General features: G+C 46.4%; 1 protein-coding gene across 3 annotated transcripts in view; it reads left to right on the top strand.

Annotated features, from left to right (window-relative positions):
• Positions 1-13,874, top strand: part of MEGF6 (multiple EGF like domains 6) — a 313,131-nt gene that overhangs the window by 225,462 nt on the left and 73,795 nt on the right. For all 3 annotated transcript variants that reach the window (XM_019541243.1, XM_019541244.1, XM_019541245.1), the window contains one exon: positions 7,399-7,521. In XM_019541243.1, the coding sequence (XP_019396788.1) occupies positions 7,399-7,521 (123 nt within the window). The remainder of the gene's footprint in view (positions 1-7,398; positions 7,522-13,874) is intronic.

A 13,874-nucleotide genomic window follows, 5' to 3' on the forward strand; every position in this document is an offset into this window, starting at 1 on the left:
AATGGAGGTTTTATGTGTTCCCTGTACTGCACAGTACTTATCCAGAAATCTCTCTACTGCAACAGAGATAAGGGACTCCAGAGTGAAACAGAGCAAATAACTGGTTATGTGAGAAGTGTGTGACGATGCAGGTGATGTGCATTGCTGCTGGTGGGACCAAGATAAGGCTGCGTTGAAGTACTGGCCTCTCTCCAGAGCCAATAGGGAAAACACAGAGGGAGGGGAAGCCTAAAATGGCAAAAATTTCAAATTTGCAAAATCTGAAGGGGAGAAGAGGACACAGGGGGTAGAGACTTGGGAGAGGGGGTATAATTTAGGGAACACAACAGGGGGTATAATTGCTACTTAGGTGTATTGGAATACAAAAGTTTAGACAGCACAGAAGTATCATTTCCTGACAGCGACATACCTTGGATTGTACAACAGGCACCAGGGGAAGCCGTAAAACTGTCAGCAGCTGGCATATTTAAATGTAGACCGGATAACATGTGAAATGGGATCGAGGAAACAACATGCTCAACTTTAGGGCTTGTCGGAGGCTAGAATTCCTGTGGTACATTCTGACACCAGAAATTTTTAGTCTGCATCAGAACGAAGTCCCAAAATCACTGGTAGAATGGGGATTCCAAGATGTAGAGGAAAAAAGGCGACAACTTGGTATTCTAGCTTTTCAGGGAAAAATCGTTGATGCTCCCTGAGTGACAGTGCTGCTCCCAAGCCCACTGGTGCTGGAGCAGGTAGCCTAGAAGCCCTGGGAGCCCTTGCTCCAGCCACTGCTTCCAGGGCTGCTGGGTTCCTGGCTCCAGAGCGGCACTGCAGTGGGTTGCCAGGGAGGCAATCAAGCAATCGGGAACCAAGGCAGCCTGCCCTGGGAACGCTGCCTGGTTTCCATCAGAACATTCAGCAAAATTGACATATTTCCATAGCGTGTGTTGATTTTGTTGAATTGGCATTTTCCAATGGAAAATGGTTCCCTCAGAAAGTTTCCAAATGGCTCTACTACTGAGTGCATCCTTCTGAGGTTAATACTAATAATACAATAATCTTTCTGTGTTTTCTTTTCCTGTCAATCTTGTACTTCCCCAGTGTCTTATAAACCCCTGGTTGGGGTATATCTGCTGTACTAGGAAACTCCATGGAAACAGGCATATGCCTTTTTATTACTAACACTGTCAACCCAATGTTATGGCTTCATATTGGAGTGTGGCCTTATGGGCAGGCCCAGCAGATAGGCCAAGCCACACAGGTCGAAGTGACATAAAGCCAGTAGTCAAGTAGCAAGCTAGCTGCTGATGGACTCTCTATGAACTTTTCTCTATATTTACTTAATTTTGGAAGAAGGGAGTTTCTCTTTCTCCCCCACTTTTTACCTTTGCTGCCTGTGCACAGGATCTTTTCCTCTAGCTAAGTGGGTTTGAACTCTGCCTTGTGTGAAGTTCATCAGCAAAGCTGCTCATCATAGTAGCCCCTTTGGGATCACGAGGAGGAACTTGATCTCCTTTTCCTACCCCTACAGTACCTCCAACCACTGCTGCCCTGATGAGTGAGGGACTCAGTTCTGCATCCAAGGGAGGAAGCCCAGAATTCTGCTTCTAGGCCAGGGATAGGCAACCCCCAGCATGCATGCCAATTAGTGGCATGTGGAGACATTTTCCTCAGCACACCAGGAGGTGTATTATATATAGGGTTTTTTTTTAAGTTGCTGCTCTGGGCTCTCCAGAACAGCCAAAGGTCCCAGCACCATGGCAGGCACCGCGGGTAGAGTCAGGAGAACACAGGCAGGGATGCTGTCTGGGTTTTGCTGAGCCTGCCCCTGTCCCTGGGCTGCACCCCCCAATCCAGCCTAGCTCCTGGAGGGGAGCTGCAGGTGGGTGAGACTGGATCCCGGGCAGGTGCTGCGGAGGGGCATTGTGTGCTGCTGTCAGATCTGCTCCTGGCTGGCTCGGCCCCAAGAGCCACCCATGGCAGCTGTTCCCGGGGCCTGGGAGGCTCCATTGGCCAGGACCGTGCACCATCCCATTCGTGCTGTGCCCGGCATGCAGAAAGGCTGAGCCTGGAGTTGGGAGCCCCCTGTGCTCTGCGCCCTGCCCGAGCCAAGCAGTGTCCCCTCACAGGTAGGGCAGCTGCAGAGCCATCCCTGCAGAGCTGCACAAGCCAGGCTGAGCACCTCCACCCACCCACTGCAGCCCAAGCCCATAGAGTCCCAGGGCAGCCCCCACTTCCCACCCAGCTCCCACTGTCCTCTGACTACCATCTTCCCAAGGGCCTGGCCAGCCCCGGCTGGGCCAGCTTACCCACAGAGCCTCCCCCTGTGCCTTGTTCTTCATATGCCACCTGGCCCTGGTGCTCGGTGCCCCGGTGCAAACCAAGCCTGGCATCTCTCTGCCTGAGCCCTGGCTGGGCCCAGGGCTTGCCCACCTGCTGGGAGGCTCCAGCACAGCAGCCCTTGACAGCACTTGCCCGGGCCCCAGCCTCGCCCACCTGCAGCTCCCCTCCCAGGGCTGGGGCCCAGGCCACTCTCCTGGAGGCTCCTGGCCGGCTCGGCCCTAAGCGCTGTCCATGGTGGCTGTTCCCAGGGCCCAGGGGGCTCCTGTAGTTGGGCCCTTGCATCACGGTGGCTCTGCCCCACGCATGCTGTGCCTGGCGTGCAGGAAGCCTGAGCCCAGAGCTAGGAGGCCCCTGAGCCTGGCATCCCACGCCAGCCAGGCAGCATCACCTCACAGGCAGGGCGGCTGCTGTTCCTCCCCAAGGAGCTGTGTGGGCTGGACTGGGCCCCACCTTGGGTGCTGCTGGATGCCCTCACCCACCCACCACGGCCTGAGTCTGCAGAGTCCCAGGGCACCCCTGCTTCCCACCAAGCCCTGCTCTTCTCTGGCTGCTGACTTCCCAAGGGCCTAGCCAGGCTGGCCTGTCCCCGATACCTTCTCCCCATGCTGCCTGGACCGTGCCCTGAGTGCCCAGCACCGGCACTTGGTGCCCTAGTGCTGCCCCCGCCCAGGTGGGACGAGGTGTCTGTCTGCCGTGGACCAGCGGGCCTGAGCTGCAGCTGGTAGCGGGGGAAACATGGGCAGTGAGGGACACACCCTCTTTCTCTTTTTCCGTTTTGACCTGTCTTCTTTTTCTCGCTCCTCTTTTTCTCCTTTTCTCTCCTTTTTTCTTTCTCGCTTCTCTCCTTTTTCTCTCTTTTCTTTCTCTTCTCTTTTTTTACTTTTCTTTTTCCTTTCCCTCTTTTTCTGTTTCTGTCTCTTTCTCTCTCTCTTCTCTCTTTTCTCTCTTCTCCTTTTTCTCTTCTCCTCTTACTTTCCTATTTTTCTTTTCTGTTTTTCTTTTTTCCTCTTCTCTTCTTTCTCTTTTTTACTTCTCTCCCTCTTTCTCTGCTTTTTCTCCTCTCTTTCTCTCTTTTTTCTCTCTATTTTTTTACTTCTTCTCTTTTTCTCTTTCTCTTCTTTTTCTCTCACATTTTTTCTCTCTTCTCTTTTTTCACTCTCTTCTCTCCCTTTTTTATCCCTCTCCTATCCTTTTTTCTTTTTGCTTTCTCGTCTTGTTTTTCTTCCTCTTTCCCTCTTTCTTGCTTTCTTTTTTCTCTCTTTCTCTTTTTTTTTCTCTCATCACAACATGCTTAACAAAAAAAGAACAAGAACAAAGGTAGTATATGAAGTTTTCTGTATTGGCATCGAGTTTAGAATTTTAGAAAACGGTATTTACTGTAAAAAAAAAAAAAGCAACATTTATGATTATTAACTATATTAATATGCAGTGCATTCTGCCATGTACTCCCTGTCCCAGTCTTGTTTTTCTAGCAGGCCTGTGCTCTGATACCTTACAAAGTAGATATCGTGGTTTTTTCAGCACCTGTTCTAGGCGGATAACCATCCACCTTGTATAGTTGATATATTGTCCATTTTGGGACCCTGCAGGAACTAAACCATGCAGGGATCCAGGGCAGAAGTTAGAGCTTGATTGGCTTGGCAGGCACATCAGCTCTTGCTGCAGCATCTTTCCCTGAAATACTGATGTTTCGGGAAAATCTTCAGAGAGAACCAATGGGGGCTGAAGTTTCACATCACAGCACATTTTATTGGCTTTATTGCTGTAAAAATTGCTTCTGGTTAAACACTTCCAGCCTGCTGAGAACACCTTTTTGGTCTGTTCCCCTGAGTCAACCCAGCCTTGGCTCCACTGCTGACAGCCAAGAGAAAGGGTCATCACCTGACACCAGTTCTGTATTGTTCAACCACTGCTTCTCTCATTCACATAAGAATATTAAGAAAGAATCAGCCTAGGATGGGAGAGCAGGGGACTAGAAGCCAGGTTTGTTAGTAGTTGCTATCGGGGCTCCTGGGGTCTACCCGTTACCCTGTCACCAAGTACCATGTGACCTGTAGCAAGTCACTTGTCTGTGTGTGGTTTAACCAAGTCATTGGGAGTGATGGTGTTTCATTCACTGATATTTCTAAACAATGTCCAGTGAAGAGATGTTAAAGGAGAACAGAAGTATTTTTATTATTGTTCTGGAACCCACATACCTTAAGCCATAGCAGCACAAACCCAGTAACCACTGGGCCTTTCTCTGCTAGCTGCATTGATTTGGAAGTCAATCCAGTATATGAGCAGAAGATTCTGCCCCGATCACTGTGCCATCTCTTCAGGCTATGCTGGAGGCTCCCAGAGGCATCTTGTCTGTTTAGGAGTTACTTAGTTATCCTTTCCACAGAGGAGATGAGACCTGCTGAAGTCTGTTTCCACCAGAGTCTGAGGAATTCTGTCTTTCTTCCCAGTCCTTGCAGCCTGGAGGGGCTACGCTGCTGTGTGAGACATTTGGCATGTGTTTTCCTGCTGGTTATCCACAGTGCTTGGCTGCCTAGCCAACTCATTCTCAGTTATTCTCAGTTAAAAGCTCTTCTGGAGCACCTCATCTTCCTGGTTATCCTGTCTGGTATGGTTTGGTCTGAGAATCTTTTGTTCACTGGAATAAAAAATGGGTCTTATGGAAATAGATCTTATGTTCTCATGAAGGACTGTTGTCACCCCCTGGAACTGGCAGAAGAGAAGGGGTGTTAATTCCATTAGCCTTTCTCCTCGATTCTGACTTTCAAAATTCAGTTACCATCTGATAGAAATCCAGTTAGGCACCTTTTCTGAGCATTTTGCTTCAGCTGTGAGAAGAATGTTCAGACAGCAGGAAAACAAGCTGAATTATAACCATATATTCTCTAAGCCAAGAAGCCACATCTCTGAAATACAGAAGAGAATGGTGCCCTTCAGATACTCTTCCACTTATATTGGTACCTTGGGCCACCTATACATGTGCTCTGGGGTGGGGTGGGGTGGGGGGTATTCTAATTAGAGCAGCTCTCTGCATCTCCAGCAGACTCAATTAATCAAGTCTGCTCCTACCGATTCTAATCAGAACTCATCAAAACACATGTAGAAGTGCCCTTGGATTCCTCCTTTTTTGTAGGAAGGGGAGAGGGGAATCAGAACAGAGGTAAAAGCCGGACCTGTAATTAATTTCTGTAGATTCTCTGTGTGTGTGTGTGTGTGTGTGTGTGTGTGTGTGTGTGTGTGTGTGTGTGTGTGTGTGTGTGTGTGTGTGTGTCACCCTTTAGACATAGATATGTCTTTTGCACCTCTAAGTTAGAGAGAGAGAGAGAGAGAGAGGGAGGATAAGCTAGCATTAAGTAGCTGGAGCATTCTCAGTTGAGGAATATTATTGCTAGTATTTCAGGACAGTTGTCTATGACCTAACACACTGTGGAAAAGAAATAAATCTGTTTTATCACAAGCTGACTACTGTATGTTTTGTAGTTTTAAATATTAGGAGGATTAGGAAGCATTGCCAGGAAAACCTAGGTTTGTTGGCATTTGAACCCTTGAAAGAATGCTCAGGGTTTGAGGGAATACATCAAGATTATTCTGCTAGAGATTCTTTCTTTTCTTCAAGCCCAAGTAGTTTCAGTAATGGGAACAAAAACACAAATTAACACTGACCAAGCTGCTTTCTTTTTTGCAGAAAATACTGCTTCGGTTTTTCCAGGTTTGTTTTGGTGTAAAAGCCCAATACCGCAATGACTGTATGAAGAACCAGCAAAGGCAAACGAAAAAGTTGTCCTGTATGACTCTGCCAGTGCACATTTCAGAGTTTTTTTTTACAGGTGGTCACGCTGACCTTGGCCATGTCATTAAACATACACTATTTCACTGTGAGGAAATCTGAGATAAGGGTCCAACGTAATCAGTTTTACTGAGATAAGCTCTTCTCTTTTTTTTGCTTTCTGGCTTCTAATGATGATTTATAGATTTACTGAGCACAGTTGAATCATTTCTCACATTCTACCGCAGAGTTTCAGCATCCCATGAAGAGTCCTGAGCATCTAGTTTGTGAAATAAAGGGCTTCAGGTGCTGTTGAGATGAAGGGCCTGATAGTAATAACATTTTATGTTTACATGCAGTCTCTGACGCTAACGCATGTCAAAGTGTTTCACACACCATCTACAGGTGATGATGTCTTTGAACTCCAGCTGTGCAGACAACACAGGGAGGAAGGGGAAATGTTGCTCAAGGATATATAGACAAACTCCTACTTTTATGGTGGCCCAGTTTTTCAAAATTACACAGCACAACCATGTGCACACCTGAATTGTTTGCACAAAACCCAACTGACCCACACAAGTTGGGTGGCATGGGCAGTGTTTCATGTAAGCATGGGCACATTTTAACTCAGTTGCCCACAGACAGAAGCCAGGGCAGGGCCTCTTATGTTCAAGCCCTTATTTTAAAGTAAATTGAAAGGACTCCAGTTTATCTGCCTCATGAGGGGGCCGAGTCTCGTGTGCTAGGATCTGAACCTATAATTCCATTGAATCTATGTGTTTAAAACCAAATCCCCTCTGGTTGTGCATAAAAGTTAGCTACTTGCTCATGCCATGATTATAAACAGTGTAATATTTATATAGCAAATAGACTAGCCTGGCCTGTTTACAGCAGAGGGAGAATGAGAAGGATTAAGAAGCTGTACCAGATGCAGGAATTCCAGTAGTTTGATTGAATCAGTCTTGACTCTGTTTACCCTGGTTCTATGGCCAAGAGTCAGAAAGTTGCATGTAGGAACTAATTTGCTTCTGGGAATGTCTGTTGTCAAGTCGACATCTAAACAGCAATCTATGGTGAATGACTCATATGATGTAAATTAGTGCTGAGCACAGTCCTGTCCTTGTGATTTTCAAAATGGCTTGAGTGATTAAACATGATGGAAGAGCTGTTTCCTCTCTTCTCTTCTCCTCTCCATTCGTTCCTTATATCTGAAACTGGTTCACGGAGGATAAGGAATGCTGAGCTCAGCTGCTTTCATGCCCACTTCTCTGAGGTTTTTGTCCTTCCTCTCTCCCCTTCTGCAGATGTTGATGAGTGCCAAGTTCACAATGGGGGCTGCCAGCATAGATGCGTGAACACCCTGGGGTCCTATTACTGTGAGTGCAAGCCAGGCTTTCGTCTGCACACAGATGGCAGGACCTGCATTGGTAAGTCAAAGCCTTCGGTTCTGCAAGGCTGTCTAATCCTCCTTACCCATCTTAGCACCCACTTCTGCACACAATAAAAATTTAGTTTCTTTTGGCCCACTTTTGCTTCCATCTGCTGGTTAGGGAGCTAGTGAATGGCAGTGAATTGCGGATTATTTCCTGGCAGCTGTCATTAACATTTCCCTTGCTGGGTCCCTTGGGCAGATTGTTCTATTCTGTACAGATGCTGTATGGAATGATGCGCTGTTATTGCCTTGATGTGATAAATGAACCAAAGGATAAGGATCATGTGCTTTTGATTAATGCACATGATTAATGTGGCCCTGGTAACCTCAGAATCAATGAGGCTTGCTTCCTCTGTGCAGTGCTTCGGGTTGAGGCCGACCTCTGTACACAAGACATTCTGATGAACATCTAATCCAGAACCAAAATGTTAGTGAGGTGTCTAAAGAGGCAAGAGCTTAGAAAGGTGTTTGTGAGCTGTGTGCCTGTTCATGCCTGGGATGCCAGTGAATCCAGCTGGCAATGGGGAAAGTATTCTAGAGGGAGCACAAGGAATGTGGGCTTCTCAAGAAGCACGGGTTCAACCCATGCAGGGTCAGAGGTTGTGAAGCAGCATTTCATAAGAGGTTCAGTTCTGTGGTAGTGTTTGGCAGTTGTTTGCTGATAACACCTTTCCCTCTGCTGGGGTCTAACTGTGTAACAAGCAATATTGCACAACCTCCCATCAAGTTCTCAGAGCCTCACAGTGTCTATGCATCGTCTGGCCAAAGCACCACATTAGAAGCACCACAATCACTGCTGGTCATTCAAACTTGGGCCACTCTGCCGTGTGACAATTTATGCAGTCCATTGTTGACTAAGACCCAGAAACCTGCAATTATACAGCAGTGTCTGGTCCCTTCCAAGGAGGTCTTTGAGCTGATACCAGGGAGGCGAGTAGCTCTGTGTCTCACTGAAGCCTAGGCATTTACACCTCCCTGCCTTTTGCAGAGCATTTTGCAGGCTGGATATAGGTTGAGGGTAGAATTGGTAGCATGCTTCAAGGGATTTAGCAGCTAAAAAGCAGTAGCTAGGGATCAGAAAACCTTCTAACCATGAGTTCTGAATTGTGGGGGGAAGAACAAGGCATGATTTAGTGAAACAAACCTTCTTTTGTGGAAGTGAACCAATTCCCTACCCCCCCAAGGGGTGGGAGGTAGGAAGAGGAGAGGTGTTAATTAAACGTGGACACATCAAACACGATCCACCCTTGATTTAGGGTCTTAATTTCCTCCTTGATGCTGTCAGATAAACATAAGTGGAAAATGCTGATGCTTTTGTTACTCCTTGTATAACAAGTTGTGAAAGCCAGGGATTAATGTGATGTTTTTGGCATGAAAGAGTAAGTTATTGGATGCAAAAGGTAGTTGCCAAGCCAAGGAAAGGAGCTGAGGTGGAAGATGCTTTTCTGCATTCATGTGTAAGGCTTTGAGCTGCATTTGTTTTATAGCAGTGGTGTCAAACATACAGGTTGCGGACCAGACCTGGCCCACAGAGCCAGGTCATCTGGTCCACAGCCACAAGGGTGGAGACTGTCCCACGGCTGTAGTCAAGGACCTGGGTTAGAGCTAGGGCACTGGAGCCCCAGCAGCACTATGGGAAGAGGCCTGATTGCAGCTTGTTGCTGCAGCAGCAGTCAACAACCCCTCTTCCTGCTGGGTCCCAGACCAGAAGTGGGAGAGTGCGTGGGTCTGATCCAGCCTACAGGGCCAGCCCTGCACTATTTGTCTGGCCAGGGGACTGGTCCCACACCCATTATCTGGCCCACAACACCCTTGGTTTATAGCTTGCTTTATAGGCAAACAATATAGGATGAAATCTCCCAGACTTGACTCAGTTGTTGCATAAGGAAAGTTCCTACTGAAGTCAGGGAGAACTTTGGCTTGTTAAGGCCTGAGTTAGGTCTATAGAATTTTGCACAAATGATCTAAACAGGCTGTTTTATCAGGCAGGAGTGTGCTTCATATACTGCAGCTCCTTAAAGGAATGATAAAGAGGTTTCTAACTGACCTGATGTGAAAAACCAGTGTGAACATCTTGAAGAGTTACAGCACTTTTTGAATGTGCAAACATGCATTGAAAGAAGGGTTTCTGAACAAGCCTTCAGATACTTCCTTAAGTCTGGAAATGCTATAAAAACAACCTGTTTTGTGCTGTTCTGGCACTCCTGCTCCCAGGGCCAAAAAGAATAGCGCTCCTGCATTTAGGGTTGTCAAGCTGACATGCACAAAATCCACATTGTTTCGATTCTCAGAGCAAATGGGAAGGTTAGTTTTTTTTGGATCCTCTTCCCCAGATAGTTTCTTACGTGTGGCAGTGAGGCCAGCCAGCATATTACTTAGCAGCAGCAGCAGGTCTCCTAAGTTCTGGAGCCTGCCATTGTTTGGAAAAGAAAACTTCTCTATAAAGTTCCAGTTGATCTAAAAGAAGAAACATTTGCTGGAATTCGCTGTTGCTCCTCAAGAAAAATAAGGTTACATAGCATCCAACACTGACCCTTTATTAGTTCACTACAGAAGGGAGCGGAAGAAATCAAATTAGATCCAGAAGTACTTTTTGCCACGTTCTGAAATGGTGTCGGTATTGTATTCTGAAGGAGTTTGTCCCTGTTTTCTAAACTGAATTTCCATTTCTGGGGCAGATAGAGCCAGACGGACCCAATGGCCACTTGTCATCTTTTTTTTTCAGTCCTATTTTCTTTACAGTGCAATATCCTGAGTATGTAATTAAAACAAGGCACAGGGGGAAAGCCGCATTCTTGTTTGCATGCAATGCACATGCACTCTGAGTTTTTCACTTGGGAAGTGTATCCAGAGTCTCTAGCCATATTCTGAAGCTGGTTATGTGCTTTTCTGGAAGGCCAGGCTTATGGCATTAAACTTATAGTAGGATGAGAGGAGCCAGAGAAATATGAAGTTTCATAACCCATTCTAATCCCTATGTCCTGAAATTTCTGCAAAACATTTCAACAGCTAAAGAAGTAGGCTGAAATCCTTTAAAAGGGATATTTGACTTCCTCTTTCCAATCCAGTTCCTGGTTTGATAGGACCTTCAGACCTGCAACCCACTTGTGGGACGGTGGGTTTTTTCACAAATCTGGTTCTTGTCTTTCAAAGATCACTGTGCAGGAAAAATGATGTATTGCCCTAACTATGTATTAAACTCTTCTCTCACGTGGCTTTTCAACATGACTTGAGTTGATGTTGTCAAATAAGCATATGTTGAAGGGTTTTAAAGCCGTTGTACAGTACAGCTCACTTTCTAAATTCTGCTAACAAAAGGAAGGTCTGTGTGTATGTGTGTCTGTTGCCACTCAGGAGTAGTGGTCCAAAATAAAGTCAGGCTGACAAAGCCTTTTGTACCACTTTGTAGTTATGTTTAACTCATTGTCCTTGGGCTGTGGATCGTCTCCAGAGCTCTACCCAGAAAAGTCATCTACAAATGCATCTGCTGCATCATGATCTTTTAATGAGCTCAGCAGGGCATCCATTTACACCAGCTGAAGCTTGGAAAGTGGTATGTGTTGCATAGGGGTGCTAGGCCACGGCAACAAAGGCAGGAGGCCAGTTTTGTTTCTGGCTTCCAGTCCGTTGCAGTAACTGCTTGAATATATAACCAGTGACCATATGGCTAAGTCAGTGTTATGCATGTACATAGACATGGCTTGTTGTCTGAAGAAGATTGTTCCCTTGTAGGGATACTGTCTTTTATTCAGTGCACAAAGAAGCGGATAGACTACCAGGAGCCCTGCCATTTGGAAGCTTTAACCTCCCAGACAGAACCAGCCCCAGAAACCGAAAGAATTTCAAAAGAAAACACATGAAGGGAGATTGTCATCTAAGTGGAGCATTCTGTTGACTAAAAGGGATTTCCGTGGAGTGCCTTGAAGCTCCTTGTTGTGCTTCTGTTTCAGCTTTACTACTGGTACAGAGCTGCTACGCAGAGCATCCCAAGGGGCCATCCCCTCAGCCATGTGCCAGCAGGGGTCTCCTGCTGTGCTTTCCCCACGGGAATATGTGCTTCAGAGCTGTTTGGCATTAAACTTCCTAGGGAGGATTTGCGGTAACATGTACAGCGTTGGAATCCATCCACTAGAACCAGGTGGTCCCGATCTCCTCTTATGGGATTCTGGAGCAGCTCTTTAAATCTCTGGGGCTGGCTGCTGATGGGGCTTGACATTCATCCAGTGGTATCTGCACTGTTGGGATTAAAAGAACACATGAAAACAACAGACCCCAATACAAATAAACAGTAGCAGGTTGTGCTTGTAAAAGCCTCCGCTCTGTGCGATTCATAAAATTACAACAGCAGAACCAATCTACAGATAGAGTTACTCTTCTCTTCCTTCTCCCCTCAGAGTTGGCAGCTTCTGTCTTTGTCCTTGAAGCTCATACAGTGTGTCCATTATAGCTGCGTAATAAGCTATTAAATCATTTGTTCAGTCAGATCAAAGCAGACTGATTTTTTTTCTTTCCAAAGCCCACGACAGGCAGAGCAGGCTAACTTCCATATGAAGTAAGCGGCATGGTGTTTACGACTGGCCTGCCTTCACTTCTTGGCATAAATTTGGCTCCTGCTGGGGATGACCATGTCTAATGAATGCCACTTTTCCATGCTTGCTTCCTGGTGCCTGGTTTGTATCCTGTCAGCTTGGTATCATGGTTTTCTTTGGCATGACGAGCCAGCAGCTGTGTCCTCCCCAGTGGTTGACTGTGCTTGAGTAGTTATGCAGAGCAGCTCAGCTGCAGTGCTATAAAGTTTTCTGAGTTGGTGGAGCTTGGGGTCTCAGATGTGCACAAAATTTGTGTCTTTAAAAAAGCACCCCATAATTTAAACATAAGGTGGGCAAGGAGGTCATTCTTTCTTCTAAGATGCATTCATCAGGCAAAGCCTGCTATAGGGAACTGTCAATAGAGGCTTTCTGTTGGCTCACTATGCTCTGATACCTAGACTGATAAAACACACAAGACTGGAGAATGCAAGTGCTCAAGCCAGGCATCGCTTCATGGGTTACTCAGCAATGGTCCCTGGCCTTTGAGCCTGTGCCTTCTTTCTGTTGTATTTTTACAAGTACATGAAAGTGGTTCTCCCCACCAGTGCTCAGTCTAGATAAATATTTACCTTGCAAAGCTGGAGGCTTTGCTCTGACTTGATCTTTGGAATCACATGGCTTTTATTAAAACCAACATTCCTGGCAAGTGTTACAGGACCAGCTACTTGAGGGGCATAGGGAAATGTACAGTCGGCAGTGGAACAGACACAAGACCTCGCTTAACACCAACTGTCATTTATTTCATTAGCTTTTATCCTGTGCAAACGCGCTCTTGGCACCATTTGCAAAGCAGGAAGAATAAAGCTTCTGCAGAAAGGGACCTGGGGGTTACAGTGGACAGTAAGCTGGATATGAGCCAACAGTGTGCCCTTGTTGCCAAGAAGGCTAACAACATACTGAGCTGTGTTGGTAGAAGCATTGCCAGCAGATTAAGGGAAGTAATTATTTCCCTCTATTCTGTGCTGGTGATGCCACATCTGGAGTACTTTGTCCTGTTTTGAGCCCCCTACTATAGAAAGGTTGTGGACAAGTTGGAAAAAGTCCAGCAGAGGGCAATGAAAATGGTAAGGGGGCTGTGGCACGCAGGCTTATTCAGTCTGCAGAAGAGAGGATTGAGGGGGGATATAATAGCAGCCTTTAACTACCTGAAGGAGGGTTTTAAAGCGAATGGAGCTGGGATTTTCTCAGATGACAGGACAAGGAGCAATGGTCTCAAGTTGCAGCAAGGGAAGTTTAGGTTGGATATTAGGAAAAAACTTTCTCATTTAGGAGGGTGGTGAAGCACTGGAACGGGTTACTCAGAGAGGTGGTGGAATCTGCATCTTTGGACGTTTTAAGGCCCAACTCAAAGCCCTGGCTGGAATGATCTAGTTGGGGATGGTCCTGCTTTGAGCAGGCAGTTAGACTAGATGACCTCCTGAGTCCCTTCCAACCCTAATTTTATGTGATTCTATGATTATCTTGGTAAGATTCTGAGCTAAAAGGCCAGGCATGACTGAGAGAGCAAGACACATACACACACCAAAGCAGCAGGCACACTCTTGGTTATATGTGGTAGGTTCCCTCCAGTGGTTATGAAACTGTCTTGATTTGTAGGTTAATTCATAGATGCAGCCTCAGATTTAGATGCTTATCTATAGACCCAGTTTTAAAGAAGGGCACAGTAACCTTCATAGATTTCATAGACATTAGGGCTGGAAGGGACCTCGGGAGATCATCGAGTCCAGCCCCCTGCCCAAAGGGCAGGAAGTCAGCTGGG

This window comes from Crocodylus porosus, unplaced genomic scaffold (genome assembly GCF_001723895.1).
Source record: "Crocodylus porosus isolate Cpor-Errol unplaced genomic scaffold, CroPor_comp1, whole genome shotgun sequence".
Classification (NCBI taxonomy): domain Eukaryota; kingdom Metazoa; phylum Chordata; order Crocodylia; family Crocodylidae; genus Crocodylus; species Crocodylus porosus.